This window comes from Patagioenas fasciata, chromosome 17, assembly GCF_037038585.1.
Source record: "Patagioenas fasciata isolate bPatFas1 chromosome 17, bPatFas1.hap1, whole genome shotgun sequence".
Taxonomy (NCBI): domain Eukaryota; kingdom Metazoa; phylum Chordata; class Aves; order Columbiformes; family Columbidae; genus Patagioenas; species Patagioenas fasciata.
Window position 1 is genome coordinate 14,585,138 of NC_092536.1, and position 26,693 is coordinate 14,611,830.

The 26,693-nt window shown below is 57.6% G+C and overlaps 2 protein-coding genes across 2 annotated transcripts; one reads left to right on the forward strand and one right to left on the reverse strand.

Moving 5' to 3' along the window:
• Positions 1-12,200: 12,200 nt before the first annotated feature.
• Positions 12,201-17,568, forward strand: LOC136109003 (uncharacterized). The gene is made up of 4 exons (XM_071815877.1): positions 12,201-12,219; positions 12,282-12,591; positions 16,775-16,839; positions 16,975-17,568. The coding sequence occupies exons 1-4, from the start codon at positions 12,201-12,203 to the stop codon at positions 17,262-17,264; spliced, it is 684 nt and encodes a 227-aa protein (XP_071671978.1). The 3' UTR covers positions 17,265-17,568.
• A 1,116-nt stretch (positions 17,569-18,684) lies between these two features.
• On the reverse strand, positions 18,685-22,248 carry LOC139829254 (uncharacterized). Its single transcript, XM_071815878.1, has 4 exons — positions 22,070-22,248; positions 21,568-21,771; positions 19,379-21,414; positions 18,685-18,689 (listed from the first exon to the last, which is right to left on the reverse strand). The coding sequence occupies exons 2-4, from the start codon at positions 21,711-21,713 to the stop codon at positions 18,685-18,687; spliced, it is 2,187 nt and encodes a 728-aa protein (XP_071671979.1). The 5' UTR covers positions 21,714-21,771; positions 22,070-22,248.
• Positions 22,249-26,693: the final 4,445 nt, after the last annotated feature.

The window sequence follows — 26,693 nt, forward strand, 5'->3', positions numbered from 1 at the left end:
CCTTTGTCCCCAGGGCTCATTGTGACACCATGGGGACTCCCTTTGTCCGCAGGGCCCATTGTGACATCCTGGGGACCCCCTTGTCCCTAGGGCCCATCGTTGCACCGAGGGGATCCCCTCTTTGTCCCCAAGGACAATTGTGACACTGTGGGGACCCCCTTTGTCCCCAGGGCCCATTGTGACATCCTGGGGATCCTATTGTCCCCAGGTCCCGTCCTGGCACTGTGGGGACCCCCTTTGTCCCCAGGGCCCACTGTGACATTCAAGGGAACCCCCTTGTCCCCAGGGCCCATTGTGACCTTCAAGGGACCCCCCATTGTCCCCAGGGCCCGTTGTGACGTCCCAGGACGCCACTTTGTCCCCAGGGCCCATTGTAGACACCATGGGGACCACATTTGTCCCCAGAACCCATTGTGACATCCCAGGACCCCCTTTGTCCCCAGGGCTCATTGTGACATCCTGGGCACCCCGTTTGTCTCCAGGGCCCGTTGTGACACCATGGGGACCCCACTTGTTCCCAGGACCCATTGTGGCATTCTGGGGACTCCCTTTGTCCCCATGACCCATGGTGACACCATGGGGACCCGATTTGTCACTGGGGCCCATTGTGACATCCCAGGACCGCCCAATTGTCCCCAGGGCCCACTGAGACATCCTGGGGACCCCCGCTTTCTCCCCAGATCGCATTGTCACATGCTTGGGACCCTCATTATCCCCAGAACTCATTGTGGCTCCATGGGGACACCCTTTGTCACTGGGGCCCACTGTGACATCCCAGGACCCCCCATTGTCCCCAGGGCCCATTGTGACATCCTGGGGTCCCCCTTTTGTCCCCTGGGCCCATTGTGACACTGTGGGGACGTCCTTTGTCCCCAGGGCCAATTATCACATCCTGGCGACCCCCTTTGTCCCCAGGACCCATTGTGACATCCTGGGAACCCCCTCGTCTCCAGTGCCCACTGTGACATCCCAGGACTCCACTTTGTCCCCAGGTCCAACTGTGACACCGTAGGGACCCTCTTTGTCCCCAGGGCCCATTGTGACAGAGTGGGGAACCCCGTTGTCCCCAGGGTCCATTGTGACTTCCCAAGATCCCCCTTGTCCCCAGTGCCCATTATGACATCCCAGGACCCCACTTTGTCCCCAGGGCCCATTGTGACACCATGGGGACCCCGCCTTGTCCCCAGGGCCCATAGTGGCACCATGGGGACCCCCCTTGTTACTGGGGAACCATTGTGACACCATGGGCCCCCCGCTTTGTCCCCAGTGCCTATTGTGACATCCCAGGACGCATCTTTGTCCCCAGGGCCCATTGTGGCACCATGGGGACCACCTTTGTCCCCAGGGCCCATTGTGACATCCCAGGACCTCCCATTGTCCCCAGGGCCAATTGTGACATCCTGGGGACCCCCCTTTGTCCCCGGATCCCATTGTGACATGCTGGGGACCCCCATTATCCCCAGAGCTCATTGTGGCACCATGGGGACACCCTGTGTCACTGGGGCCCACTGTGACATCCCAGTGTCCCCCTTGTCCCCAGGGCCCATTGTGACACTGTGGGGACCCCCCTTGTCCCCAGGGCCCATTGTGACATCCTGGGGACCCTCCCTTGTCCACAGGGCCCATTGTGACATTTTGGGACTCCACTTTGTCCCCAGTGCTCATTGTGAAATTCTGGGGACCCCCCTTGTCCTCAGGGCCCATTGTGACAGCCGAGGACCTTACTTTGTCCCCAGGGTCCTTTGTGTCATCCGGAGGACCCCCTCGTCTCCAGTGCCCATTGTGACATCCCAGGACTCCACTTTGTCCCCAGGTCCAACTGTGACACCGTAGGGACTCTCTTTGTCCCCAGGGCACATTGTGACAGAGTGGGGAACCCCCTTGTCCCCAGGGCCTATTGTGACATCCTGGGGACCTTCTTTGACCCCAGTGCCCATTGTGACATCCTGGAGACCCCCTTGTCCCCAGGGCCCATCGTGGCACCATGGGGATCCTCCTTGTCCCCAGTGCCCATTGTGACACCGTGGGGACCCCCCCTTTGTCCCCAGGGCCCATTGTGACAGGGTTGGACACCCCTTGTCCCCAGAGCCCATTGTGATATCCTGGGGAGCCCCCTTTGTCCCCAGGGCCCATTGTGTCATCCCAGGACACCCCATTGTCCCCAGAGCCCATTGTGACATCCTGGGGACCCCCTCTTTGTCTCCAGTGCCCATTGTGACGTCCTTGGGACCCCCCTTGTCCCCAGGGCCTATTGTGACATCCTGGGGACCCCCCCTTATCTCCAGGGCCCATTGTGACATCCCAGGACCCCCTATTTTTCCCAGGGCCCATTGTGAACATCCTGGGGACCCCCTCTTTGTCCCCAGGGCCCATTGTGACACCCTGAGGACCCCCTTGTCCCCAGGGTCCATCGTGGCACCGTTGGGACCCCCCCTTTGTCTCCATTCCCCGTTGTGACATCTTTGGGACCCCTCTTGTCACCAGAGCCCATTGTGACATCCTGGGGACCCCCTTTGTCTCCAGGGTTCATTGTGACACCGTAGGGACCCCACTTGTCGTCAGAGCCCATTGTGATATTCAGGAGACCCGTCTTTGTTCCCAGGGCCTATTGTGACATCCTGGGGACCCCTCTTTGTCCCCAGGGACCATTGTAACATCCCAGAACCCCCCCCTTGTCCCCAGGGCCAATTGTGACATCCCAGGACCTCCCATTGTCCCCAGGCCATTGTGACATTTCAGGACGCCACTTTGTCCCCAGTGCTCATTGTGAAATTTTGGGGACCCCCCTTGTACTCAGGGCCCATTGTGACAGCCGAGGACTTTATCTTGTCCCCAGGGCCCATAGTGGCACCGTGGAGATCCCTCTTGTCACTTGGGCCCATTGTGACACCATGGGGACCCCTGCTTTGTCCCCAGAGCACATTGTGACATCCCAGGACCCCCCATTGTCCCCAGAGCCCATGGTGACATCCTGGGGACCCCTCTTTGTCCCCAGGGCCCATTGAGATGTCCTAGGACCCCCCTTTGTCCCCAGGGCCCATTGTAAGACCATGGAGACCCCATTTGTCACTGGGGCCCATTTTGACATGCCAGGACCCCGCTTTGTTCCCAGAGCCCGTTGTGATATCCTGGGGATGCCCCCCCTTTGTCCCCAGGGCCCATTGTGACATCCAGGGGACCCCTTTTGTCCCAAGGGCCCATTGTGGCACCATGGGGACCCCTTTGTCCCCAGGGCCCATTGTGACGTCTCAGGATCCCCCGTTATCCCCTGGGCCCATTGTGACATTCTGAGGACCCCAAATGTCCCCAGGGCCCATTGTGACATTCTGGGGACCCCCTTTGTCCCCAGGGCCCATTGTGGCACCATGGGGATCCCCTTTGTCACTGGGCCCCATTGTGACATCCCAGGACCCCAATTTGTCTCCAGGGCCCATTGTGACATCCTGGGGACTCCGTTGTCCCCAGGGCCCATCGTGGCACCGAGGGGACTTCCCCCTTTGTCCCCTGGGACCATTTTGACACCGTGGGGACCTTCTTTGTCCCCAGGGCCCATTGTGACATCCTGGGGACCACCCTTTGTCCCCAGGGCCGACTGTGACATTCAAGGGACCCCCCCTTGTCTCCAGGGCCCATTGTGACGTCCCAGGACCCCCCATTGTCCCCAGGGCCCATTGTGACATCCTGGGGACCTTTTTTGTCCCCTGGGCCCATTGTGACACTGTGGGGACCTCCTTTGTCCCCAGAGCCCATTGTGACATCCTCGGGACAACCTTTGTCCCCAAGGCCCATCGTGACAGGGTGGGGACCCCCTTTGTCCCAAGGGCTCATTGTGATGTCCCAGGATCCCCATTGTCCCCAGAGCCCATTGTGGTGTCCTGGGGACCCCCTTTGTCACTGGGGCCCATTGTGACATCCCAGGACCCCGCCTGATCCCAAGGGCCCATGGTGTCATCCTGGGCACCCCCTTTGTCCCAAGACCCAATTGTGACATCCTGGGGACCACCCATTGTCCCAAGGGCCCAATGTGACACCATGGGGATCCCCTTGTCCCCAGGGCCCATTGTGATATCCCAGGACGCCCCTTTGTCCCCAGGGCCCATTGTGACATCCTGGGGACCACCCTTTGTCTCCAGGGCCCACTGTGACATTCAAGGGGCCCCCCCTTGTCCCCAGGGCCCATTGTGATGTCCCAGGAACCCTCATTGTCCCCAGGGCCCATTGTGACATCCTGGGCACCCCCTTTGTCCCCAGGACTCACTGTGGCACCATGGGGACCCCCTTTGTCACTAGGGCCCATTGTGGTACCATGGGGACCCCCTTTGTCACTGGGGCCCATTGTGACATCCCAGGACCCCCTGTTGTCCCCAGGGCCCATTGTGACATCCTGGGGACCCCCCTTGTCCCCATGGCCCATCGTGGCACCAAGGGGACACCCGCTTTGTCCCCAGGGACCATTGTGACACCGTGGGGACCCCCTCTGTCCCCAGGGCCCATTGTGACATCCTGGGGACCCTCTTGTCCCTAAGGCCCGTTGTGGCACCGTGGGGACCCCCTTTGTCCCCAGGGCCCATTGTGACATCCCAGGACCCCACTTTGTCCCCAGGGCCCACTGTGACATTCAAGGGAATCCCCCTTGTCCCCAGGGCCCATTGTGACGTCCCAGGAACCCTCATTGTCTGCAGGGCCCATTGTGACATTCTGGGCACCCCCTTTGTCCCCAGGACTCACTCTGGCACCATAGGGACCCCCTTTGTCACTGGGGCCCATTGTGACATCCCAGGACCCCGCCTGATCCCAAGGGCCCATGGTGTCATCCTGGGCACCCCCTTTGTCCCAAGACCCAATTGTGACATCCTGGGGACCACCCATTGTCCCAAGGGCCCATTGTGACACCATGGGGATCCCCTTGTCCCCAGGGCCCATTGTGATATCCCAGGACACCCCTTTGTCCCCAGGGCCCATTGTGACATCCTGGGGACCCCCTTTGTCCCCAGGGCCCATTGTGACATCCTGGGGACCCCCTTTGTCCCCAGAGCCCATTGTGACATTCTGGGCACCCCAAATGTCCCCAGGGCCCATTGTGACATTCTGGGGACCTCCCTTTGTCCCCAGGGCCCAATGTGGCACCATGAAGACCCCCTTTGTCACTGGGGCTTATTGTGACATCCCAGGACCCCAATTTGTCCCCAGGGCCCATTCTGACATCCCGGGGACCCCCCTTGTCCCCATGGCCCATCGTGGCACCGAGGGGACCCCGCCTTTGTCCCCAGGGACCATTGTGACATCTTAGGGACCCTATTGTTCCTGGGGCCCATTGTGACGTCCCAGGAACCCTCGGTGTCTGCAGGGCCCATTGTGACATTCTGGGCACCCCCTTTGTCCCCAGGACTCACTGTGGCACCATAGGGACCCCCTTTGTCACTGGGGCCCATTGTGACATCCCAGGACTCCACTTTGTCCCGAGGGCCCATTGTAGACACTATGGGGACCACATTTGTCCCTGGGGCCCATTGTGACATCCCAGGACCCCCCATTGTTCCCAGGGTCCATTGTGACATTTTGGGGATCCCGTTTGTCTCCAGGGCCCGTTGTGACACCATGGGGACCCCCCCTATGTTCCCAGTGCCCATTGTGACATTCTGGGGACCCCCTTTGTCCCCAGGGCCCATTGTGACACCATGGGGACCCCATTTGTCACTGGGGCCCATTGTGACATCCCAGGACACCCCATTGTCCCCAGGGCCCATTGTGACATTCAGGGGACACCCCTTTGTCCCCAGGGCCCATTGTGACACCGTCAGGTTACTCATGTCCCCAGGGCCCGTTGTGACCTCCTGGGGAGACCCCATTGTCCCCAAGGCCCATTGTGGCACCATGGGGACCCCCTTTGTCACTGGTGCCTATTGTGGCATCCCAGGAACCCCCTTGTCCTCAGAGCCCATCGTGACATCCCAAAACCCCCCATTGTCTCCAGGGCCCATTGTGACATCCTGGGGACCCCCCTTTGTCCCCAGGGCCCATTGCGAGACCATGTGGACGCCACTGGTTCCCAGGACCCATTGTGGCATTCTAGGGACTCCGTTTGTCCCCATGGCCCATGGTGAAACCGTCAGGATACCCCAGGTCCCCAGGGCCCATTGTGACCTCCTGGGGAGACCCCATTGTTCCCAAGGCCCATTGTGGCACCATGGGGACCTCCTTTGTCCCCAGGGCCCCTTGTGACATCACAGGACGCCTCTTTGTCCCCAGGGCCCATTGTGACACTGTGGGGACCTCCCTTGTCCCCAGGGCCCATTGTGACATTCAGGGGACACCCCTTGTCCGCAGGGCCCATCGTGGCACCATGGGGACCCCCTTTGTCACTGGGGCCCACTGTGGCATCCCAGGACCCCACTTTGTCCCGAGGACCCATTGTGACACCATGTGGACACCCTTGTCCGCAGGGCCCATCGTGGCACTGTGGGGACCCTCCTTGTCCCCAGGGCCCATTGGGACATCCTGGGGACCCCCTTTGTCCCCAGGGTCCATTGTGGCACCATGGGGACCCTCTTTGTCACTGGGGCCCATTGTGACATCCCAGGACCCCAATTTGTCCCCAGGGCCCATTGTGACATCCTGGGGACCCTCTTTGTCCCAAGACCCCATTGTGACATCCTGTGGACCCCCCCATTGTCCCAAGGGCCCATTGTGACACCATAGGGATCCCCTTTGTCCCCAGGGCCCATTGCGACGTCCCAGGACCCCCCGTTGTCCCCAGGGCCCATTGTGACATTTTGGGGACCCCCCCTTGTCGCCAGGGCCCATTGTGACATCTTGGGGACCCCGTTTTTTCCCAGGACCCACTGTGGCACCATGGGGACCTCCTTTGTCCCCAGGGCCCATTGTGATATCCGAGGGACCCCCTTGTCCCCAGGGCCCATAGTGTCACCTTGGGGACCACTCTTGTCACTTGGGCCCATTGTGACACCATGGGGACCCACTATGTGCCCAGGGCCCATTGTGACATTCTAGGACTCCCCATTTTCCCCAGAGCCCATTGTGACATCCTGGGGATCCCCCTTTGTCCCCTGGGTCCATTGTAATGTCCCAGGACCCCCTTGTCCCCAGTGTTCATTGTGAAATCCTGGGGATTCCCTTTGTCCCGAGGGCCCATTGTGGCACCATGGGACCGCCTTTGTCACTGGGGACCATTGTGACATTCCAGGATTCCACTTTGTCCCCAGGGCCCGTTCTGACACCGTGGGGTCCCCCATTGTCCCCAGGGCCCATTGTGACATCCTGGGGATCACCCTTTGTCCCAAGGGCCCATTGTGACAGGGTGGGGACCTTTTTTGTCCCCAGGGCCCATTGTGACATCTTGGGTACCCCCTTGTCCCCAGTGTCCATTGTGACATCCTGGGGACCCCCAATTGTCCCAGGGCCCATTGTGACATTCCAGGACCCCCCTTGTCTCCAGGGCTCATTGTGACATCACAGGACGCCCCTTTGTCCCCAGGGCCCGTTGTGACACAGTGGGGACCCCCCTGTCCCCAGGGCCCATTGTGCCATCCTGGGGACTCTCTTTGTCCCCAGGGCCCATTGTGATATCCTGGCGACCCCCGCTTTGTCCCCAGGGCCCATTGTGAACATCCTGGGGACCCCCTTTGTCCCCAGGGCCCATTGTGACATCCCTGGACCCCCCATTGTCCCCAGGGCGCATTGTGACATTCAGGGGACCCCCCTTTGGCCCCCGGGGCCCATTGTGATATCGTGGGGACCGTCTTTGTCCCCAGGGCCCATTGTGACACCATCAAGACCCCTCTTTGTCCCCAGGGCCTATTGTGACATACTGGGGACCCCCCCTTGTCTCCGGGGCCCATTGTGACGTCCGAGGACCCCCCCTTGTCCCCAGGTTCCATTGTGAACATCCTGGGGACCCCCTTTGTCCCCAGGGCCCATTGTGACACCGTGGGGACCCCGCTTGTCCTCAGGGCCCATTGTGACATTCAGGGGACCTCTCTTTGTCCCCAGGGCCTATTGTGACATCCTGGGGAACCCCCTTGTCTCCAGTCCCATTGTGATGTCCCAGGACCCCCCATTTTCCTTAGGGCCCATTGTGAAATCCGTGGGAACCCCCCCTTTCTCCTCAGGGCCCATTGTGACGTCCTGGGGACCCCCCTTTGTCCCCAGGGCCCATTGTGACGTTCAGGGGAACCACCTTTGTCCCCAGGGCCTATTGTGACATCCTGGGACACCCCCTTTGTCCCCAGGGCCCATTGTGACGTCCCAGGACCCCCCATTGTTCCCAGGGCCCATTATGAAATCCTGGGGACCCCCGCTTTGTCCCCAGGGCCCATCGTGGCACCATGGGGATCCCACCTTTGTCCCCAGGGCCCATTGTGACAGGGTGGGACCCCCCTTGTTCCCAGGGCCCATTGTGACATCCTGAGGATCCCCCATTGTCCCCAGGGCCCATTGTGACATCCTGGGGAGCCCCCTTTGTCCCCAGGGCCCATTGTGACATCCTTAGGATGCCCTTTGTCCCCAGGGCCCATTGTGATATCCCAGGACCCCCCCTTGTCCCCAGGGCCCATTGTGACATCCTGGGGACCCCCTTTGTCCGCAGAGCCCATTGTGACATCCTGGGGAGCCCCCTTTGTCCCCAGGGCCCATTGTGACATCCTGAGGATGCCCTTTGTCCCCAGAGCCTATTGTGACATCCTGGGGACCCCTCTTTGTCCCCAGGGCCCATTGTGACAGGGTGGGACCCCCCTTGTCCCCAGAGCCCATTGTGACATCCTGGGGACCCCTTTGTCACCAGAGCCCATTGTGATATCCTAGGGACCCCCGCTTTGTCCCCAGGGCCCATTGTGACATTCAGGGGACCCCCCTTTATCCCCAGGGCCCATTGTGACATCCTTGGGACCTCATTTGTCCCCAAGGCCCATTGTTGTACCATGGGGCCCCCCTTTGTCCCCACGGCCCATTGTGACAGCGATGACAGCGGTGTCAGTGATCAGGACACGGAACCACGGGCGCAGCTCCATGCGGTGCTTTATTCCAGCGCTGGGAAACCCGGGGTTCGCACCCAGAGCTTCCAACAGCTGATTCAGACTCCACCTTATTTATACAAGTTGGTCACATACATATTCCTTATGACCCCTGACAACCATGAGCACATCCCACACCTATTCTAACACAAACTGTCTGTCTAAGAGATGTTAAGCAACATTCGCATGTTTATCAGTTATTTCTAAGGTACCAACTTGAAAAGAATATATCATAAATGTATGTCAGCCTTAAGAATAAGGCTTGGTTACAGCTACCTGCTTTAAAAGAATATATCATAAATGTATGTCAGCTTTAAGAATAAAGCTTGGTTACAGCTACCTGCTTTAGAAGAATATATCATAAATGTATGTCAGCTTTAAGAATAAGGCTTGGTTACAGCTACCTATAAAGAATATATCGTAAATGTATGCCAACCTTAAGAATAAGGCTTGGTTACAGCTACCTATAAAGAATATATCATAAATGTATGTCAACCTTAAGAATAAGGCTTGGTTACAGCTACCTGCTTTAGAAGAATATATCATAACTGTATGTCAGCTTTAAGAATAAGGCTTGGTTACAGCTACCTTTAAAAGAATATATCGTAAATCTACGTCAACTTTAAGAATAAGGTTTGGTTACTATCTTAAAGTTAATCCAACCGTAACAGATCAGTGACACCCAGGGATCCAACCGTAACAGATCAGTGATACCCAGGGATCCAACCGTAACAGGTCAGTGATACCCAGGGATCCAACCGTAACAGATCAGTGATACCCAGGGATCCAACCGTAACAGGTCAGTGATACCCAGGGATCCAACCGTAAGAGGTCAGTGATACCCAGGGATCCAACCGTAACAGGTCAGTGATACCCAGGGATCCAACTGTAACAGGTCAGTGATACCCAGGGATCCAACCATAACAGGTCAGTGATACCCAGGGATCCAACCATAACAGGTCAGTGATACCCAGGGATCCAGCTGTAACAGGTCAGTGATACCCAGGGATCCAACTGTAACAGATCAGTGATACCCAGGGATCCAACCGTAACAGGTCAGTGATACCCAGGGATCCAACCGTAACAGATCAGTGATACCCAGGGATCCAACCGTAACAGATCAGTGATACCCAGGGATCCAACTGTAACAGGTCAGTGATACCCAGGGATCCAGCTGTAACAGATCAGTGATACCAAGGGATCCAACTGTAACAGGTCAGTGATACCCAGGGATCCAGCTGTAACAGATCAGTGATACCAAGGGATCCAACTGTAACAGGTCAGTGATACCCAGGGATCCAACCGTAACAAGTCAGTGATACCCAGGGATCCAACCGTAACAGGTCAGTGATACCCAGGGATCCAACCGTAACAGGTCAGTGATACCCAGGGATCCAACCGTAACAGGTCAGTGATACCCAGGGATCCAACCGTAACAGGTCAGTGATACCCAGGGATCCAACCGTAACAGGTCAGTGATACCCAGGGATCCAACCGTAACAGGTCAGTGATACCCAGGGATCCAACTGTAACAGGTCAGTGATACCCAGGGATCCAACCGTAACAGGTCAGTGATACCCAGGGATCCAACTGTAACAGGTCAGTGATACCCAGGGATCCAACCGTAACAGGTCAGTGATACCCAGGGATCCAACCGTAACAGGTCAGTGATACCCAGGGATCCAACCGTAACAGATCAGTGATACCCAGGGATCCAACTGTAACAGGTCAGTGATACCCAGGGATCCAGCTGTAACAGATCAGTGATACCCAGGGATCCAACTGTAACAGGTCAGTGATACCCAGGGATCCAGCTGTAACAGATCAGTGATACCAAGGGATCCAACTGTAACAGGTCAGTGATACCCAGGGATCCAGCTGTAACAGATCAGTGATACCCAGGGATCCAACTGTAACAGGTCAGTGATACCCAGGGATCCAGCTGTAACAGATCAGTGATACCCAGGGATCCAACTGTAACAGGTCAGTGACACCCAGGGATCCAACCGTAACAGATCAGTGATACCCAGGGATCCAACCGTAACAGGTCAGTGATACCCAGGGATCCAACCGTAACAGGTCAGTGATACCCAGGGATCCAACCGTAACAGATCAGTGACACCCAGGGATCCAACCGTAACAGATCAGTGATACCCAGGGATCCAACTGTAACAGGTCAGTGATACCCAGGGATCCAACTGTAACAGATCAGTGATACCCAGGGATCCAACTGTAACAGGTCAGTGATACCCAGGCATCCAACTGTAACAGATCAGTGATACCCAGGGATCCAACTGTAACAGGTCAGTGACACCCAGGGATCCAACTGTAACAGATCAGTGATACCCAGGGATCCAACCGTAACAGATCAGTGACACCCAGGGATCCAACTGTAACAGATCAGTGACACCCAGGGATCCAACTGTAACAGATCAGTGATACCCAGGGATCCAACTGTAACAGATCAGTGGTACCCAGGGCAGAGCCAGCCAAGGCCCATCCCATACCTGTTCCAGAAGGGAACACCTTGTAAAACCGATCCCGTCACTAACACCTGTGGCTGAACTTCATCAAATGCCGAGATCAGAAGTTTCACGGCACCAGCTGCAACCTTGAGGAGACGAGATCGCCAAGATTTCCAGCAAAAAGGGGGCGCCAGGCCGGGTTCAACCGCCTTGGCCGCTTGGGTCCCACCAGTTCCTCACAATGAGCCAAAGGGGCAAAGCCCACTGTGAGGAGGCTGAGGAGCCTTCACCCAAAGACCCCAAGGACCCCTCCTCAAATGCACCCAGTGCCACTGCGCAGGAGAACAGGGGGCTCAGGGCTGTGGAAACGGTTCTGAGATCACCTCATGAACATGCACAGTTCTGGGGTCATTATGAACACTTACTGTAATTAACACACTTCCTGTTGTTAAAGGTGTGCGTGTTGGGCCGAGCGAATCTCCCGCGCACCCAGCGCTGTTTCGCTTGTGCTCTCATGAACCCGCGTTTAAAGAACACAATTAAAGAATTGGATTAAACAGCAGCGAGAGCCCGCAAGGGGCGATGGCGCCATCGCGGGGCTGCGCGGGGGCTGCACTGCGCAGGCGCGGAGCCGTGTCGGGAAGGGGAGGGACTTCCCGCTGGAAGCGGCACAGCCAATGGGCATCAGGAGGCCGCCTCCAGGCCAATGGCGGCGAGGGACGGGTGCAAGGGACGGTGACGGGCCGGCTGTGTGGCCAATGGCGGTGCCGGGGGCGTGACCATGCAGCCTGCCCCGGGAGCAGCGGCCCGGCCGTGGCGGTTCGTCCCCTGCTGCCGCCGGAGCGCCGCTGCCACGGGCGGGTCCTGCGGCTGCAGCGGCTGCGGGGGCGGGCGGGGGGCCCGGGGCTGCGGCCCCGCTGGCCGGGGCCGGGCGGTCGCCGTGTTGCCCCCGGGCGGTCGCCGTGTTGCCCCCGGGCGGTCGCCGTGTTGCCCCCGGGCGGCAGTGGGGGGGTCCCGCTGGTCGCCCCCGCAGTTCCGCGGTTGAAAATCCTCCTCACACCGCGCTGGGACCGCGATCGCCGCCAGTTCCGTCCCGGGTGAGCGGCGGGGACGGATTTGGTTGGTGCGGGGGTTGTGGGGGGCGCGGGGCGGGTCTGGGGGTGCAGGGGAGCTGTGGGGGTTGGGATGCAGCCGGCAGGAGGGACCAGGTTTGGGGGGCCCTGAGTCCCTTTGCGGGAGAGGGGAGGCCCTGCTGACCCTGCCTCCCCCAGCAAATCCCCCTGCGGGGCTCCCCCCGGACCCCCCGATCGGTCTGCGCCCCCCGCGACTCCCTCAAGTCCCCCTGAACCTCAATCCCCCTTTTTGACCCCAAAACAGCCCCAAATGTGCCCCCCAATGTCCCTTTAACACACCCTCCCCCCAGTTCCCCTGCACCGAGGCCTCCAGTGTATAAATTAAATGTGTAACATTAAACGCGACATTTGAACGTTAACTAAAAAACAACAAATGTTGAAGTTTCGTTGAGGTTTTTGTTGAATTTTGGTTTCACGGAAGGGAGCGTTGTTGGAAATTTACTGGGATTAATGTTTTGCTTTAAAAACTTTTTGTATCTCAGAAGTGACCTGAACAGTTTGCTAAAGAACATTCCAAATTAAATTAATTTCCCATTAAATTTCTTGGGATTAAACGTCCGTCAGAGGCAGTGGTGCTTAAACCCCACTGCATTGGTCCCTCTCCGCATTCAAAATCCATAATTAAACAGTTAAATATTTCCCGTAATTAAACCCCTGTGATCTACATTCTGTAGTTTAAAAATGCGGTGACTGAGCGGTTGAACAGCCGATATCGCTCTGAGCGCGTGGCTCAATCTCTTGATTCATCTCAGTTCATCCCCACCAACCCCGTCGCCGTTCATGGGAACGTACCCGGGTGGATGGAGGGGGCGGGCGGTGGGTGTGGGCTCCCTGGGCTTCAGCAAAGCCTCTGACACCGTCTGCACAGCATCCGCACAGCTGAGCTGGGGAGGGGTGCTCTGGGCAGTGGGGAGTGGGGGGTGCAAACTGGCTGAGAGGGAGAAGCCAGAGAGTGGTGGTCAATGGGCAGAGTCCGGTTGAGGCCTGGATCCAGTGCAGGGCCTCAGGGGCCAATATTATTCAATATATTCGTTAACGATTCGGATGAGGGAATTGAGTGACTGTCAGCAGGTTTGCTGGGGACACCAAGCTGGGAGGAGCGGGTGACCCTGGAAGCTGTGCTGCCATCAGAGACCTGGACAGGCTGGAGAGCTGGGGGGGGATAACCTGGTGAGATTTAACAAGGGGAAGTGCAGAGTGCTGCACCTGGGCAGGAACAACCCCAGGGTCAGTATAGGCTGGGAATGAGCTGTTAGAGAGCAGGGTAGGGAAAGGGAGCTGGGGTCCTGGGGACAGCAGGGTGAGCATGAGCCAGCACTGGGCCCTTGGGGCCAGGAAGCCAATGGTACCTGGGGTGGGTTAGAAGGGGGTGGTCAGTGGGTCAGAGAGGTTCTCCTGCCCCTCTGCTCTGCCCTGGGGAGACCACACCTGGAATCTTGTGTCCAGTTGTGGCCCCTCAGCTCCAGAAGGACAGGGAACTGCTGGAGAGAGTCCAGCGCAGCCACCAAGATGCTGGAGGGAGTGGAGCATCTCCCGTGTGAGGAAAGGCTGAGGGAGCTGGGCTCTTTAGTTTGGAGAAGAGGAGACTGAGGGGTGACCTCATTAATATTTATAAATATATAAAGGGTGAGTGCCAGGAGGATGGAGCCGGGCTCTTCTCGGTGGCAAACAATGATAGGACGAGGGGCAATGGGATCAAGCTGGAACACAAGAGGTTCCACTTAAATTTGAGAAAGAACTTCTTCCCAGTGAGGGTGGCAGAGCCTGGCCCAGGCTGCCCAGGGGGCTGTGGGGTCTCCTTCCCTGCAGACATTCAAACCCCCCTGGACATGTTCCTGTGCGACCTCTCCTGGGCGTTCCTGCTCCATGGGGGATTGCACTGGATGAGCTTTCGAGGTCCCTTCCAGTCCCAAACACACCGTGATGCTGTGATACTGTGATTTCTGTGCTAAATCCTTTCCTTTCCCCCCGTGCCAGTGGGGGGGACCCAGAGGACCCACCCAGGCCCCCCCAGGTTTGTGGGAGCAGCACTGGGGAGGGGCCGCTTTTTCCCCCAGCTACGAATATAGAGACAATTTGTACAAAAGCTGTAAAGTGGGGGGAACGGCAACTCGGGGACCCCCAAACCACCACAGGGGGGTCCACATCACCCCATGCGCCCCATCACTTTTGGGGTGTCAGAGCCCCCCCCCCATGCAGCTGCCCCTCAGGGGTCCTGGGTGGGTTGTGAGGTCCCTGGGGGGCTGCAGGGGAGAAAGGGGGAAACCTGGGTTTGGGGGGGTCCCAGGGGTTCTTGCGAGTGGGTCTGGGGGGGTCTCAGTGGTTTCTGGGATCCCTGGGGGGTCCCTGAGATCAAAAAGAATTTGGAGGCTGGCAGGGAACTTTGTGAGGGGAAGATTGAAACATCGCTTTTCCCTCTGTTTCACAGCCCCAGCTTCTCTTCTCTGCCCTTCCTCCTCTCCCCTTCCTCCCCTCCCCTTCCTCCTCTCCCCTTCCTCCCCTCCCCTTCCTCCCCTCCCCTTCCTCCCCTCCCCTTCCTCCTCTCCCCTTCCTCCTCTCCCCTTCCTCCTCTCCCCTTCCTCCTCTCCCCTTCCTCCTCTCCCCTTCCTCCTCTCCCCTTCCTCCTCTCCCCTTCCCTCAGAACCCCATTCTGGTTTGGGATGAAGGGACCTCTGGAGATCATCCAGTCCAACCCCCCTGCTCCCGCGGGGTCCCAGAGCAGATCACACAGGATCCTAGGGGTCTGAATGTCTCACAGAAGGAGACTCCACACCCGCTCTGGGCAGCCTGGGCCGCGCTCTGGCACCTCCCAGCAAGCAAGTTTCTCCTTACGTTCAGATGGAGCCTCCTGGGTTTCAGTCTGTGCCCGTTGCCCCTCACCCCGGCGCTGGGCACCACTGAACAGAGTCTGCTCCATCCTGACACCCACCTGAGATATTGATCCCATTGATCACATCCCTCTCAGCTTCTCTTCTCCAGCTCAACAGCCCCATCTCTCTCAGTCTCTCCTGATCAGAATGATGCTCCAGACCCCTCAGCATCTCTGTGTCCCTCCACTGGACTCCCTCCAGTAACTCCTTGTCCTTCTTCAACTGGGGAGCCCAGAACTGGACCCAGAACTGCAGATGCAGCTTCCCCAGGGTGGAGCAGAGGGGGAGGATTCACCTCTCTCACCTGCTGCTCACACTCTTCTTAATAAATATCCCCCAGGTACCCTCGGCCTCGTGACCACAAGGACACATTGGTGACTTGTGGCCAACCCGATGTCACCCAGAACTCCCAAGTCCTTCTCGCAGAGCTGCTTTCCAGCGGGTCCACCCCCAAACCGTGCTGGTACTGGACCCCTGCTGCCCCAGGAGGGGCCGGTATCGCCCCAGTATCGCGATGGGTGGCACCGACAGCCCTGGTATTGCGATGGGTGGCACCAACAGCCCCGGTATCGCGATGGGTGGCACCGACAGCCCCGGTATTGCGATGGGTGGCACCAACAGCCCCGGTATCGCGATGGGTGGCACCAACGGCCCCGGTATCGCAATAGCGAGCACTGATGGTCCTGGTATCACGACAGGTGGCAACAACAGCGCTGGTATCGTCACAACAGCAGTGACGACGGCCCCAGTATCGTGATGGGCAGCAATGATGGCCCCGGTATCGCGATGGGTGGCACCGACGGCCCCGGTATCGCGATGGGTGGCACCGACGGCCCCGGTATCGCGATGGGTGGCACCGACGGCCCCGGTATCGCGATGGGTGGCACCGACAGCCCCGGTATCGCGATGGGTGGCACCGACAGCACCCTAACATGGTGCTCATCAGTAAGAAGGGAGGGAAGGGGGTTGCAGGGCAGCCATCGCTCGGGGTCTGCGGGATCTCCCTGTGCTTGTGGGAGCCCACGAGTCTTTGCATCACGCCTTGCGTTTTATTCTCTCTTCCTCTTTCAATTACTTATCTCACTTGGTTTTTTTATCTTAGCCCATGAGTTTTCTTACTTTTGCTCCTCATATTCTTCATTCCCATCCTACTGAGGGGTGCGTGGGGCTGCTCTGCCAGCCACGGCTGCCCCACCGCAGCTCCCCAGGCCCTCACGTCTCCCATCCCAGCAACAGCAGTGGCCGCGGCACTGATTTCTTTCCTCTCCCTTTTGCAGCCTCCTTGCGCTCGTCCTCTCCACGCCGATCTCTCCTGGCTTCCTCCAGCTGCTGTGTCCTCTGGGTAAGTGCAGCTCGACCCCTCCCAAGATGCTCTCGAGTTGGCTGGGGTTTCTAAAACAGAGGGAAAAGGGATGTCTCACTTTTCCTCAGGCAGAGTTTCCTCCCAGACCCCTTTTACCCCCTGCGCTCTCCACAGACCCCAGTTACCGTTTCTGTTCCGATGGGGAACATCTCACTGTGCTGTGCATGGCCAAGACGATGAGGACTCTGGACAGGAAATCCCTTCCAAGCGCAGCTTTCCTCTCACCGTTGGGCAGCGACAACAGCCCCGGTATCGCGACAGCAGCACCGACGGCCCCGGTATCGCGACAGCAGCACCAACAGCCCCGGTATCGCGACAGCAGCACCGACAGCCCCGGTATCGCGACGGGCAGCAGTGATGGAGCTGGTATTGCGACGGCAGCACCGACGGCCCTGATATTGTGATGGGCGGTGACAGGGGCCCTGGTATCGTGATGGGCAGAACCAACAGCTCCAGTATCGTGATGGGCAGCACTGACGGTCCCAGTATCGCGACGGCAGCACCGACAGCCCCGGTATCGCAATGGGCAGCAACAACGACCCCGGTATTGCGAAGGGTGGCACCGACGGCCCCGGTATCGCAATAGGGAGCACTGATGGTCCTGGTATCGCGACAGGTGGCAACAACAGCGCTGGTATCGTCACAACAGCAGTGACGACGGCCCCAGTATCGTGATGGGCAGCAACGATGGCCCTGGTAGCGCGATGGGTGGCACCGATGGCCCCGGTATCGCGATGGGTGGCACCGACGGCCCCGGTATCGCGATGGGTGGCACCGACAGCCCCGGTATCGCGATGGGTGGCACCGACGGCCCCGGTATCGCGATGGGTGGCACCGACAGCCCCGGTATCGCAATGGGTGGCACCGACGGCCCCGGTATCGTGACAGCAATAAATCTCAAGACCTCCCAAAATAAATCCCCCTTCCATCCCTCCTGGTGTGACAAGACCCTTAATTAACTTTTCATTAATCAAACAACTCAACCCCCCCTGTTGTCACAAATCGCTGCATTAACGAACTTCAACTCATTCCAGAACCCAGTTTATTAAGCAAAGAAGAAAGCGCGTTAAATAGAAAGAAAAACACCAAAACCCCTGTTTCTTGGCTCAGATCGGGGCGCTTTACGGCACCATTTTGCCACCATTTCCCTTTCCGGTTCTTCCCACCGTGAGCAGCCGCTGCCCGTTGATCTCACAGCGGCGTTTTTTCCCAATCTCACAGGATTTCAGCCCAATTCCGGCCCCGTTCCGTGCGCCCCCTGGTGCCGGAGATGACGATCGGGCGCTAGCTCTTCCCATCAAACCCGATGCCGAGAAACCAAACCCCCCATGGTCGCTTCTTCAAACACGCACAGATTCACCCCTTTTCTCCCCAAAAACCCCCTCTGGATGCGCCGTCCGGTGGGAAAGCCGACGGTGGTTTCGGCGCGGGGGTTTCCTGAGGGCGCAAACCTACCCCGGGCGCTGCTCCGGCGCCGCGATCCCCACTTCGGCTGGTTCCTCAATTTTAAGGCGCTTTGGGGGTGGCTCGGTCCCGGCTTGCGGCTCCGGCATCGCCATTTCGGATGGTTTGTCCTCAATTCTCCAGCGTTTTGGGGGCTGCTTGGTCCCAGCCTGCGGCTCCGGCACCAGCGCCACAATCGCCATTTCAACTGGTTTCTCCTCAATTTTAGGACGTTTCAGGGGCGGCTCGGTCCCGGCCTGCGGCTCCGGCTCCGGCATCGCCATTTCAGCTGGTTTCTTCTCAATTTTGCAGCACTTTAGGGGCAGCTCGGTCTCAGCCTGCGGCTCTTGCGCCACAATCACCATTTTGGCTGGTTTATCCTCAATCTTCAAAGGGTTCGGGGGTGGCTCGGTCCCAGCTTGCGGCTCCGGTGCCGGCACCACAATCTCCATTTCAGCTGGTTCCTCCTCAATATTCAGGCACTTTGAGGGTGGCTCGGTCTCAGCCTGCGGCTCCAGCATCGCCATTTCGGCTGCTTTCTCCTCAGTTTGAAAGCATTTTTGGGGGGGCTCGGTCCCTGCCTGCAGCTCTGGCTCCGCAATCACCATTTGAGCTGTTTTTTCCTCAATTTGAAAGCCCTTTGGGGTCGGCTCAGTCCCGGCCTGTGGCTCCGGTGCCGGCGCCACAATCGCCATTTCAGCTGGTTGGTCTTCAATTTCCAAGTATTTTGGGGGTGGCTCGGTCCCGTCCTGTGGCTCTGTCACCACAATCTCCATTTTAGCTGGTTCCTCCTCTATTTTCAGGCACTTTGGTGGTGTCTCGGTCCCGGTCTGCAGCTCCGGCACCGCCATCACAATTTCAGCTGGTTCCTCCTCAATTTCCAAGTATTTTGGTGGTGGCTCAGTCCCGGCCTGCAGCTCTGGCTCCGGAATCGCCATTTCAGCTGGTTCCTCCTCAATCTTCAAGCATTTTGGGGGCATCTCAGTCTCATCCTGCGGCTCCGGCACCGGTGCCACAATCACCATTTCAGTTGGTTTCTCCTCCATTTTAAAGCACTTTGGGGGCGGCTCGGTACAGGCCTCCGGCTCCGGCGCTGCAATCACTGTTTTGGTTGGTTCCTCATCAATTTTAAAGCCCTTCAGGGGCGGCTCAGTCCCAGCCTGCGGCTCTGGCGCCTCAATCACCGTTTCAGCTGGTTCCTCCTCCATTTTCAGGTATTTTGGTGGTGGTTCGGTCTCAGCCTGCAGCTCTGGCTCCGGCATCACCATTTCCGGTGGTTTCTCCTCAATTTTGAAGCGCTTTATGGGCAGCTCGGTCCCGACCTGCGGCTCCGGCTCCACAATCTCCATTTCGGCTGGTTTCTCTTCAATTTTCACACACTTTGGGGGCGGCTTCATCCTGGCCTGCGGCTCTGGCTCCACATTCACCACTTCGGCTGGTTTGTCCTCGATCTTCAAAGGCTTCAGGGGTGGCTCAATCCCGGTCTGCGGCTCCGGCGCCACAATCACAATTTCAGCTGGTTCCTCCTCAATTTTTAAGCGTTTCAGGGGTGGCTCCGTCCCGGCCTGCAGCTCCAGCTCCGGCATGGCCATTTCACCTGGTTTCTCCTTGATTTCAAAGCATTTTGGGGGTGGCTCGGTCCCCACCTGCAGCTCCGGTGCCACAATCACCATTTCAGCTGCTTTCTCCTCTATATTCAGGCACTTTGGGGGCAGCTCAGTCCCGGCTTGCGGATCCGGCTCCGGCGCCGCAATCTCCATTTTGGTTGGTTTCTCCTCAATTTGAAAGCCCTTTGGGGTCAGCTCAGTCCCGGCCTGTGGCTCTGGTGCTGGTGGCACAATCACCATTTCGCCTGCTTTCTCCTCAATTTCCAAGTATTTTGGGGGTGGCTCAGTCCCAGCCTGCGGCTCCGTCACCACAATCACCATTTCAGCTGCTTCCTCCTCTATTTTCAGGCACTTTGAGGGTGGCTCGGTCTCAGCCTGCAGCTCCGGCACCGGCATCACCATTTCAGCTGGTTTGTTCTCAATTTCCAAGTATTTTGGTGGTCGCTCAGTCCCAATCTGCAGCTCCGGTGCCAAAATCACCATTTCAGCTTCTTTCTCCTCTATTTCCAGGTATTCTGGTGGTGGCTCGGTCTCAGCCTCCGGCTCCGGTGCCGCAATCTCCATTTCAGGTGGTTTGTCCTCAACTTTCGCACACTTCAGGGGCTGCTCCGTCCCGGCCTGCAGCTCCGGCTCCGCAATCGCCTTTTCAGCTGCTTTCTCCTCCATTTCCAGGAAGTTTGGAGGCGGCTCGGTCCCGGCTTGCGGCTCCGACACCGGCATCGCCATTTCAGCTGGTTTGTCTTCATTTTCCAAGTATTTTGGGGGTGGCTCAGTCCCCATCTGCAGCTCCGGCACCAGTGCCAAAATCCCCATTTTGGCTGGTCTGTCCTCAATTTTAATGCATTTTGGGGGCGGCTCAGTCCCCACCTGCGGCTCCGTCACCACAATCTCCATTTCGGTTGGTTTTTCCACAATATTCAGGCACTTTGGGGGCGGCTCAGTCCCAGCCTGCGGCTCTGGTGCCACAATCCCCATTTCGGCTGGTTTGTTCTCAATTTCCAAGTATTGTGGGGGTGGCTCGGTCCCCATCTGCAGTTCCGGCACCGGTGCCAAAATCCCCATTTCAGCTGGTTTGTCCTCAATTTTCAGGCACTTCGGGGGTGGCTCAGTCTTGGCCTGCGGCTCCGGCACCGCAATCTCCATTTCGGTTGGTTTGTCCTCAAATTTCAGGTATTTTGGTGGTGGCTCAGTCCCGGCTTGCAGCTCTGGTCCCGCAATCACCATTTCGCCTGCTTCCTCCTCAATTTTGAAGCACTTTAGGGGCAGCTTGGTCTCAGCCTGCGGCTCCAGCGCCACAGTCGCCATTTCAGCTGGTTTCTCCTCAATTTTCACACATTTCAGGGGTGGCTCAGTCCCGGTCTGCGGCTCCGTCACCACAGTCACCATTTCAGCTGCTTTCTCCTCAATTTCCAAGCCCTTTGGGGTCAGCTCGGTCCCCGCCTGCAGCTCCCGCGCCCGGTGCCACCTCATGTGTGCGTTCTTGCCCCGCATCGTGGCAAACGCCCTGCAAACGGGGCGGAAAACCCAGGTTTTAGTGCTTTTTGGCTTCACCCTCTCTGGGTGCGTTTTGGCGCGGGTCCGGCGCCGTTTCTCGGCTCCGCGCCGGGTGGCTTTAACACCTTTTAACCTCTTTATCCCCAAATAAGCAACAACTCACCTGCCGCACTCCGTGCATGGAAAGGACTCCCCGGCGCCCTCATTTTGGGCCATTTGCTGCTTCATTTTGGCCCTTTCCTCGGGCGAGGGACGGGGCTTCTTCTTCGGGGGCTGGAAAGTGGCCTGGAAAGCAGAGATTCCCCTCATTCCCCCCTTTCACCAAAGGTCGAGAGCGCTGAGAATAAACCAGCTTGGAAACAAGACCCTATGGAACAGCCCATAGAGACAACTCAGCCAGGTGAGGCTAAAATAGCCAAAACCGGCTCTTTTTGTGACACAAACCACCGCTTTTTGGCAGGGAACGCACAGCAATTCCCTTCGGCGGCGAAGCCAAAACCACAGAATATCCCCCAAACCATTCAAACCCCACCAGGATCGTTAATACCTGGAATCACTGCAATCAACCTGCAGCCAATCGAGCCCATTTCGGGCCCAAAAAGCCGCTTTTTTGGCCTCAAGGCGGTTTTCCCGCGGCGCAAATTCCGCGTAAACGCGTTTTCTACCTTCTCCTCGGCCTTTTCCTTGTTTCTCTTGGCTTTTTTGCCCGTCCCTTTTGCTCGGTAGGACTTGAGTTTGGTCGTTTTCTTCCAGATGTAGTAATATTCAACACACTGGGCCACAGTCTTAGTCTGGACCTAAGCGAGGGGATAGGGGCGGTTTAGGATGGAAACGCCGCGGTAAATCACATTTACGCCTCGTTTTGTCTCATTCCGGTGCCTTTTTTGCAGCGTTAAGCAGCAAAATGACATTTGGAGAATGGGAGTTCGATGCGTGACTCAAAAACGCGGCTTTTTGGGTTAAAAACCGATGATTTTGGGGGATTTACCTTCGTGTGGATGCGATAAAAGTCCTTCTTGTGGGTGGCAAAAGCACGGTGGAAAAGCTGCTGCTCCAGTGGCGTCCACGTGTCCGAGCCTGCGGGGCAATGAGCGGGTTCGTTACGGGGAACGCAATTAGCAAACGGGGCGGGGGGGTCGTTATCGGCACCCCAAGATGTTTAAATCGGTGTGGAAAGGGTATCGTGGTGTCTGTTTGTGTCCTGGGGGGGAATGGGCCCCGTTCCTCGTTTACCTGCGTAATGATAATTGGCCAGAGGGTCCGATTCGGACTTGGGGGGCCCCCCCGAAAGCAGCATCTCCAGCGCCTTCTGCAAGAGGAAGAGGCTCGGGGTTCGCCTTCCATTCGGAGCAGGACGCCCCAAGTTGTGATTTTGGGGGTTTTGGGTGATATCGGGGGGGTTTTGGGGAGATATCGGGGGGTTTGGGGAGGTATCGGGGGGCTTGGGGAGATATCGGGGGGTTTTGGGGAGATATCAGGAGGTTTGGGGGTGATATCAGGGGGCTTTGGGGAGATATTGGGGGGTTTGGGGTGATATCGGGGGGTTTGGTGTGAAATCAGGGGGTTCTGAGGTGATATCAAGGGGTTTTGGGGAGATATCAGGGGTTTTGGGGTGATATCGATGGGTTCTGGGGTGATATCAGGGGATTTGAGGAGATATCAGGGGGTTTTGGGCTGATATTGGGGGGTTTGGGGTGATATCGAGGTGTTTTGGGGAGATATCGGGGTGTTTTGGGGAGATATCGGGGGGTTTTGGGGTGATATCGGGGGTTTTGGGGTAACATTGAGGGGCATTGGGGAGATATCAGGGGGTTTTGAAGAGATATCGAGGGGTTTTGGGGAGATATCAGGGGGTTTTGGGGTGATATCGAGGGGTTTTGGGGTGATATCAGGGGATTTGGGGAGATATCAGGGGGTTTTGGGGTGATATCAAGGTGTTTTGGGGAGATATCGGGGGGTTTTGGGGAGATATCGAGGGGTTTTGGGGAGATATCAGGGGGGTTTGGGGAGATATCAGGGGGGTTTGGGGAGATATCGGGGGCATGGGGGTGATATTGGGGCTTTTGGGGGTGATATCGGGTGGCTTGGGGGTGATATCGGGGGGTTCTGGGGTGATAACAAGGGGTTTTGGGGTGATATCGGGGGCTTTGGGGTGATATCAGGGGGTTTGGGGAGATATCGGGAGGTTTTGGGGTGATATCGGGGGGTTTGGGGTGATATCGGGAGATTTTGAGGTGATATCGGGGGGTTTTGGGGAGATATCATAGGGTTTTGGGGTGATATCAAGGGGTTCTGGGGTGACATCAGGGGGTTTGGGGAGATACCGGGGGGTTTTGGGGTGATATCAGGGGGTTCTGGAGAGTTATCAAGGGGTTTTGGGGAGATATCAAGGGGGTTTGGGGTGATATCGGGGGAGTTTTGGGTGATATCGGGAGATTTTGAGGTGATATCGGGGGGTTTGGGGAGATATCGGGGGGTTTGGTGAGATATCGGGGGCATGGGGGTGATATTGGGGCTTTTGGGGTGATATCGGGGGGTTCTGGGGTGATATCAGGGGGTTTTGGGGAGATATCAGGGGGTTTTAGGGTGATATCGGGGGGCTTGGGGGAGATATTGGGGGGTTTGGGGTGATATCGGGGGTTTTGGAGTGATATCGAGGGCATGGGGGTGATACTGTGGCTTTTGGGGGTGATATCAGGGGTTTTGGGGTGATATCAGGGGTTTTGGGGAGATATCGGGGGGTTTGGGGTGATATCGGGAGGGTTTGGGGTGATATAGGGGGGTTTTGGGGAGATATCGGGGGGTTTTGGGGTAATATCAGGGGGGTTTGGGGAGATATCAAGGGGTTTTGGGGAGATATCAAGGGGGTTTGGGGTGATATCGGGAGATTTTGAGGTGATATCGGGGGGTTTTGGGGAGATATCGGGGCTTTTGGGGAGATATCGGGGGTTTGGGGGAGATATCGGGGGGTTTTGGAGTGATATCGGGGGCATGGGGGTGATATCAGGGGGTTTTGGGGAGATACCGGGGTGGTTTGGGATGATATCAGCGGGTTCTGGGGAGATATCAAGGGGTTCTGGGGAGGTATCAAGGGGTTTTGGGGTGATATCAGGGGGTTTTGGGGTGATATCGGGGGGTTAGGGGAGATACCGGAGGGGTTTGGGGTGATATCAGCGGGTTCTGGGGAGATATCAAGGGGGTTTGGGGTGATATCAGGGGGTTTGGGGTGATATCGGGAGATTTTGAGGTGATATTGGGGGGTTTTGGGGAGATATCGGGGATTTTGGGGTGATATCGGGGGGTTCTGGGGTGATATCAAGGGGTTTTGGGGAGATATCAGGGGGGTTTGGGGTGATATCAGGGGCTTTTGGGGGTGATATCAAGGGGTTTTGGGAGATATCGGGGGTTTTGGGGAGATACCAGGGGCTTTTGGGGGTGATATCGGGGTGTTTTGGGGAGATATCGGGGTTTTGGGGTGATATTGGGGGGTTTTGGGGAGATATCAGGGGTTTTGGGGTGATATCGAGAGGTTTTGGGGTGATATCGGGGTTTTGGGGTGATATCGGGGGGTTTGGGGAGATATCGGGGATTTGGGGAAATACCAGGGTGTTTTGGGGAAATATCAGCGGTTTTGGGGTGATATCGGGGCTTTTGGAGTGATATCGGGGGCATGGGGGTGATATTGGGGCTTTTGGGGGTGATATCAGGGGGTTTTGGGGTGATATCGGGGGGGTTGGGGTGATATTGGGGGTTTTGGGGTCACTCACCATCACGTCGCCGCGTGCCGCGTGCAGGCAGTGCAGGGCCAGCTCCAGGTTAAGAACGGCGCCGGGGACGGCGCTGGAGCTCCCAGGGATGGCACTGGAGCTCCCAGGGATGGCGCTGGAGTTTCTGGGGATGGCGCTGGAGCTCCCAGGGACGGCACTGGAGCTCCCGGGGATGGCACTGGAGCTCCCAGGGATGGCACTGGAGCTCCCGGGGACAGCACTGGAGCTCCCGGGGACGGCACTGGAGCTCCCAGGGACAGCACTGGAGCTCCCAGGGACAGCGCTGGAGCTCCCAGGGATGGCGCTGGAGCTCCCAGGGATGGCGCTGGAGCTCCCAGGGATGGCACTGGAGCTCCTGAGGATGGCACTGGAGCTCCCGGGGACAGCACTGGAGCTCCCGGGGATGGTGCTGGAGTTCCCGGGGACGGCGCTGGAGCTCCCGGGGACGGCGCTGGAGCTCCCGGGGACGGTGCTGGAGCTCCCGGGGATGGTGCTGGAGCTCGCCATGGACAGCAGGGTCAACACTGCAACCAACACGGGGTGGGGGAAACGGGCTGATGGGACATGGGGATGTTGGGGTTCGGGGGGGAAATGGGGTGATATGAGGTGGGGATGTTGGGGTTTGGGGGGGAAAGGGGGATGTGACATGGGGGTGTTGGGGGAAAGGGGGATGTGACATGGGGGTGTTGGGGTTTGGGGGGGAAAGGGGGATGTGACATGGGGGTGTTGGGGGAAAGGGGGATGTGACATGGGGGTGTTGGGGTTTGGGGAAAGGGGGATGTGACATGGGGGTGTTGGGGGAAAGGGGGATGTGACATGGGGGTGTTGGGGTTTGGGGGGGAAAGGGGGATGTGACATGGGGGTGTTGGGGGAAAGGGGGATGTGACATGGGGGTGTTGGGGTTTGGGGGGGAAAGGGGGATGTGACATGGGGGTGTTGGGGGAAAGGGGGATGTGACATGGGGGTGTTGGGGTTTGGGGAAAGGGGGATGTGACATGGGGGTGTTGGGGTTTGGGGAAAGGGGGATGTGACATGGGGATGTTGGGGTTTGGGGAAAGGGGGATGTGACATGGGGGTGTTGGGGTTTGGGGGTGGAAATATGGGATCCAACAAGGAAAAGCTGGGGTTTTTCAAGGAAAAGCGTGATACGACAATGGGTACGATTCAAGGAAAAGTTGGAGTTGGTCAAGAAAAGATGCGATATGATAAAGGAAATGTTGGGGTTTGTCAAGAAAAGGTGTGATAGGACAAGGAAAAGTTGGGTTTTGTTGAGAAAAGACGTGATAGGACAATGGAAACGTTGGGTTTTGTCAAGAAAAGACACGATAGGACAAGCAAAAGTTGGGTTTATGTCAAGAAAAGACACGATAGGACAAGGAAAAGTTGGGTTTGGTTGAGAAAAGATGCGATAGGACAAGGAAAAGTTGGAGTTGGTCAAGATAAGACGCAATAGGACAAGGAAAAGTTGGGTTTATGTCAAGAAAAGGCAATAGGACAAGGAAAAGTTGGGTGTATGTCAAGA

What these genes read in the sequence shown, in the direction of transcription:
- LOC136109003 (XM_071815877.1), top strand. An exon ending in CGCCGCCAGTTCCGTCCCGG is followed by an intron (nt 12,592 to 16,774) that starts GTGAGCGGCGGG and finishes TCCCTTTTGCAG; the next exon opens with CCTCCTTGCGCTCGTCCTCT. An exon ending in CCAGCTGCTGTGTCCTCTGG is followed by an intron (nt 16,840 to 16,974) that starts GTAAGTGCAGCT and finishes CGCTCTCCACAG; the next exon opens with ACCCCAGTTACCGTTTCTGT.
- LOC139829254 (XM_071815878.1), bottom strand. Translation starts at nt 21,713, where the DNA reads ATGAGGGGAATCTCTGCTTTCCAGGCCACTTTCCAGCCCCCGAAGAAG. An exon ending in CCATGCACGGAGTGCGGCAG is followed by an intron (nt 21,415 to 21,567) that starts GTGAGTTGTTGC and finishes CCCCGTTTGCAG; the next exon opens with GGCGTTTGCCACGATGCGGG.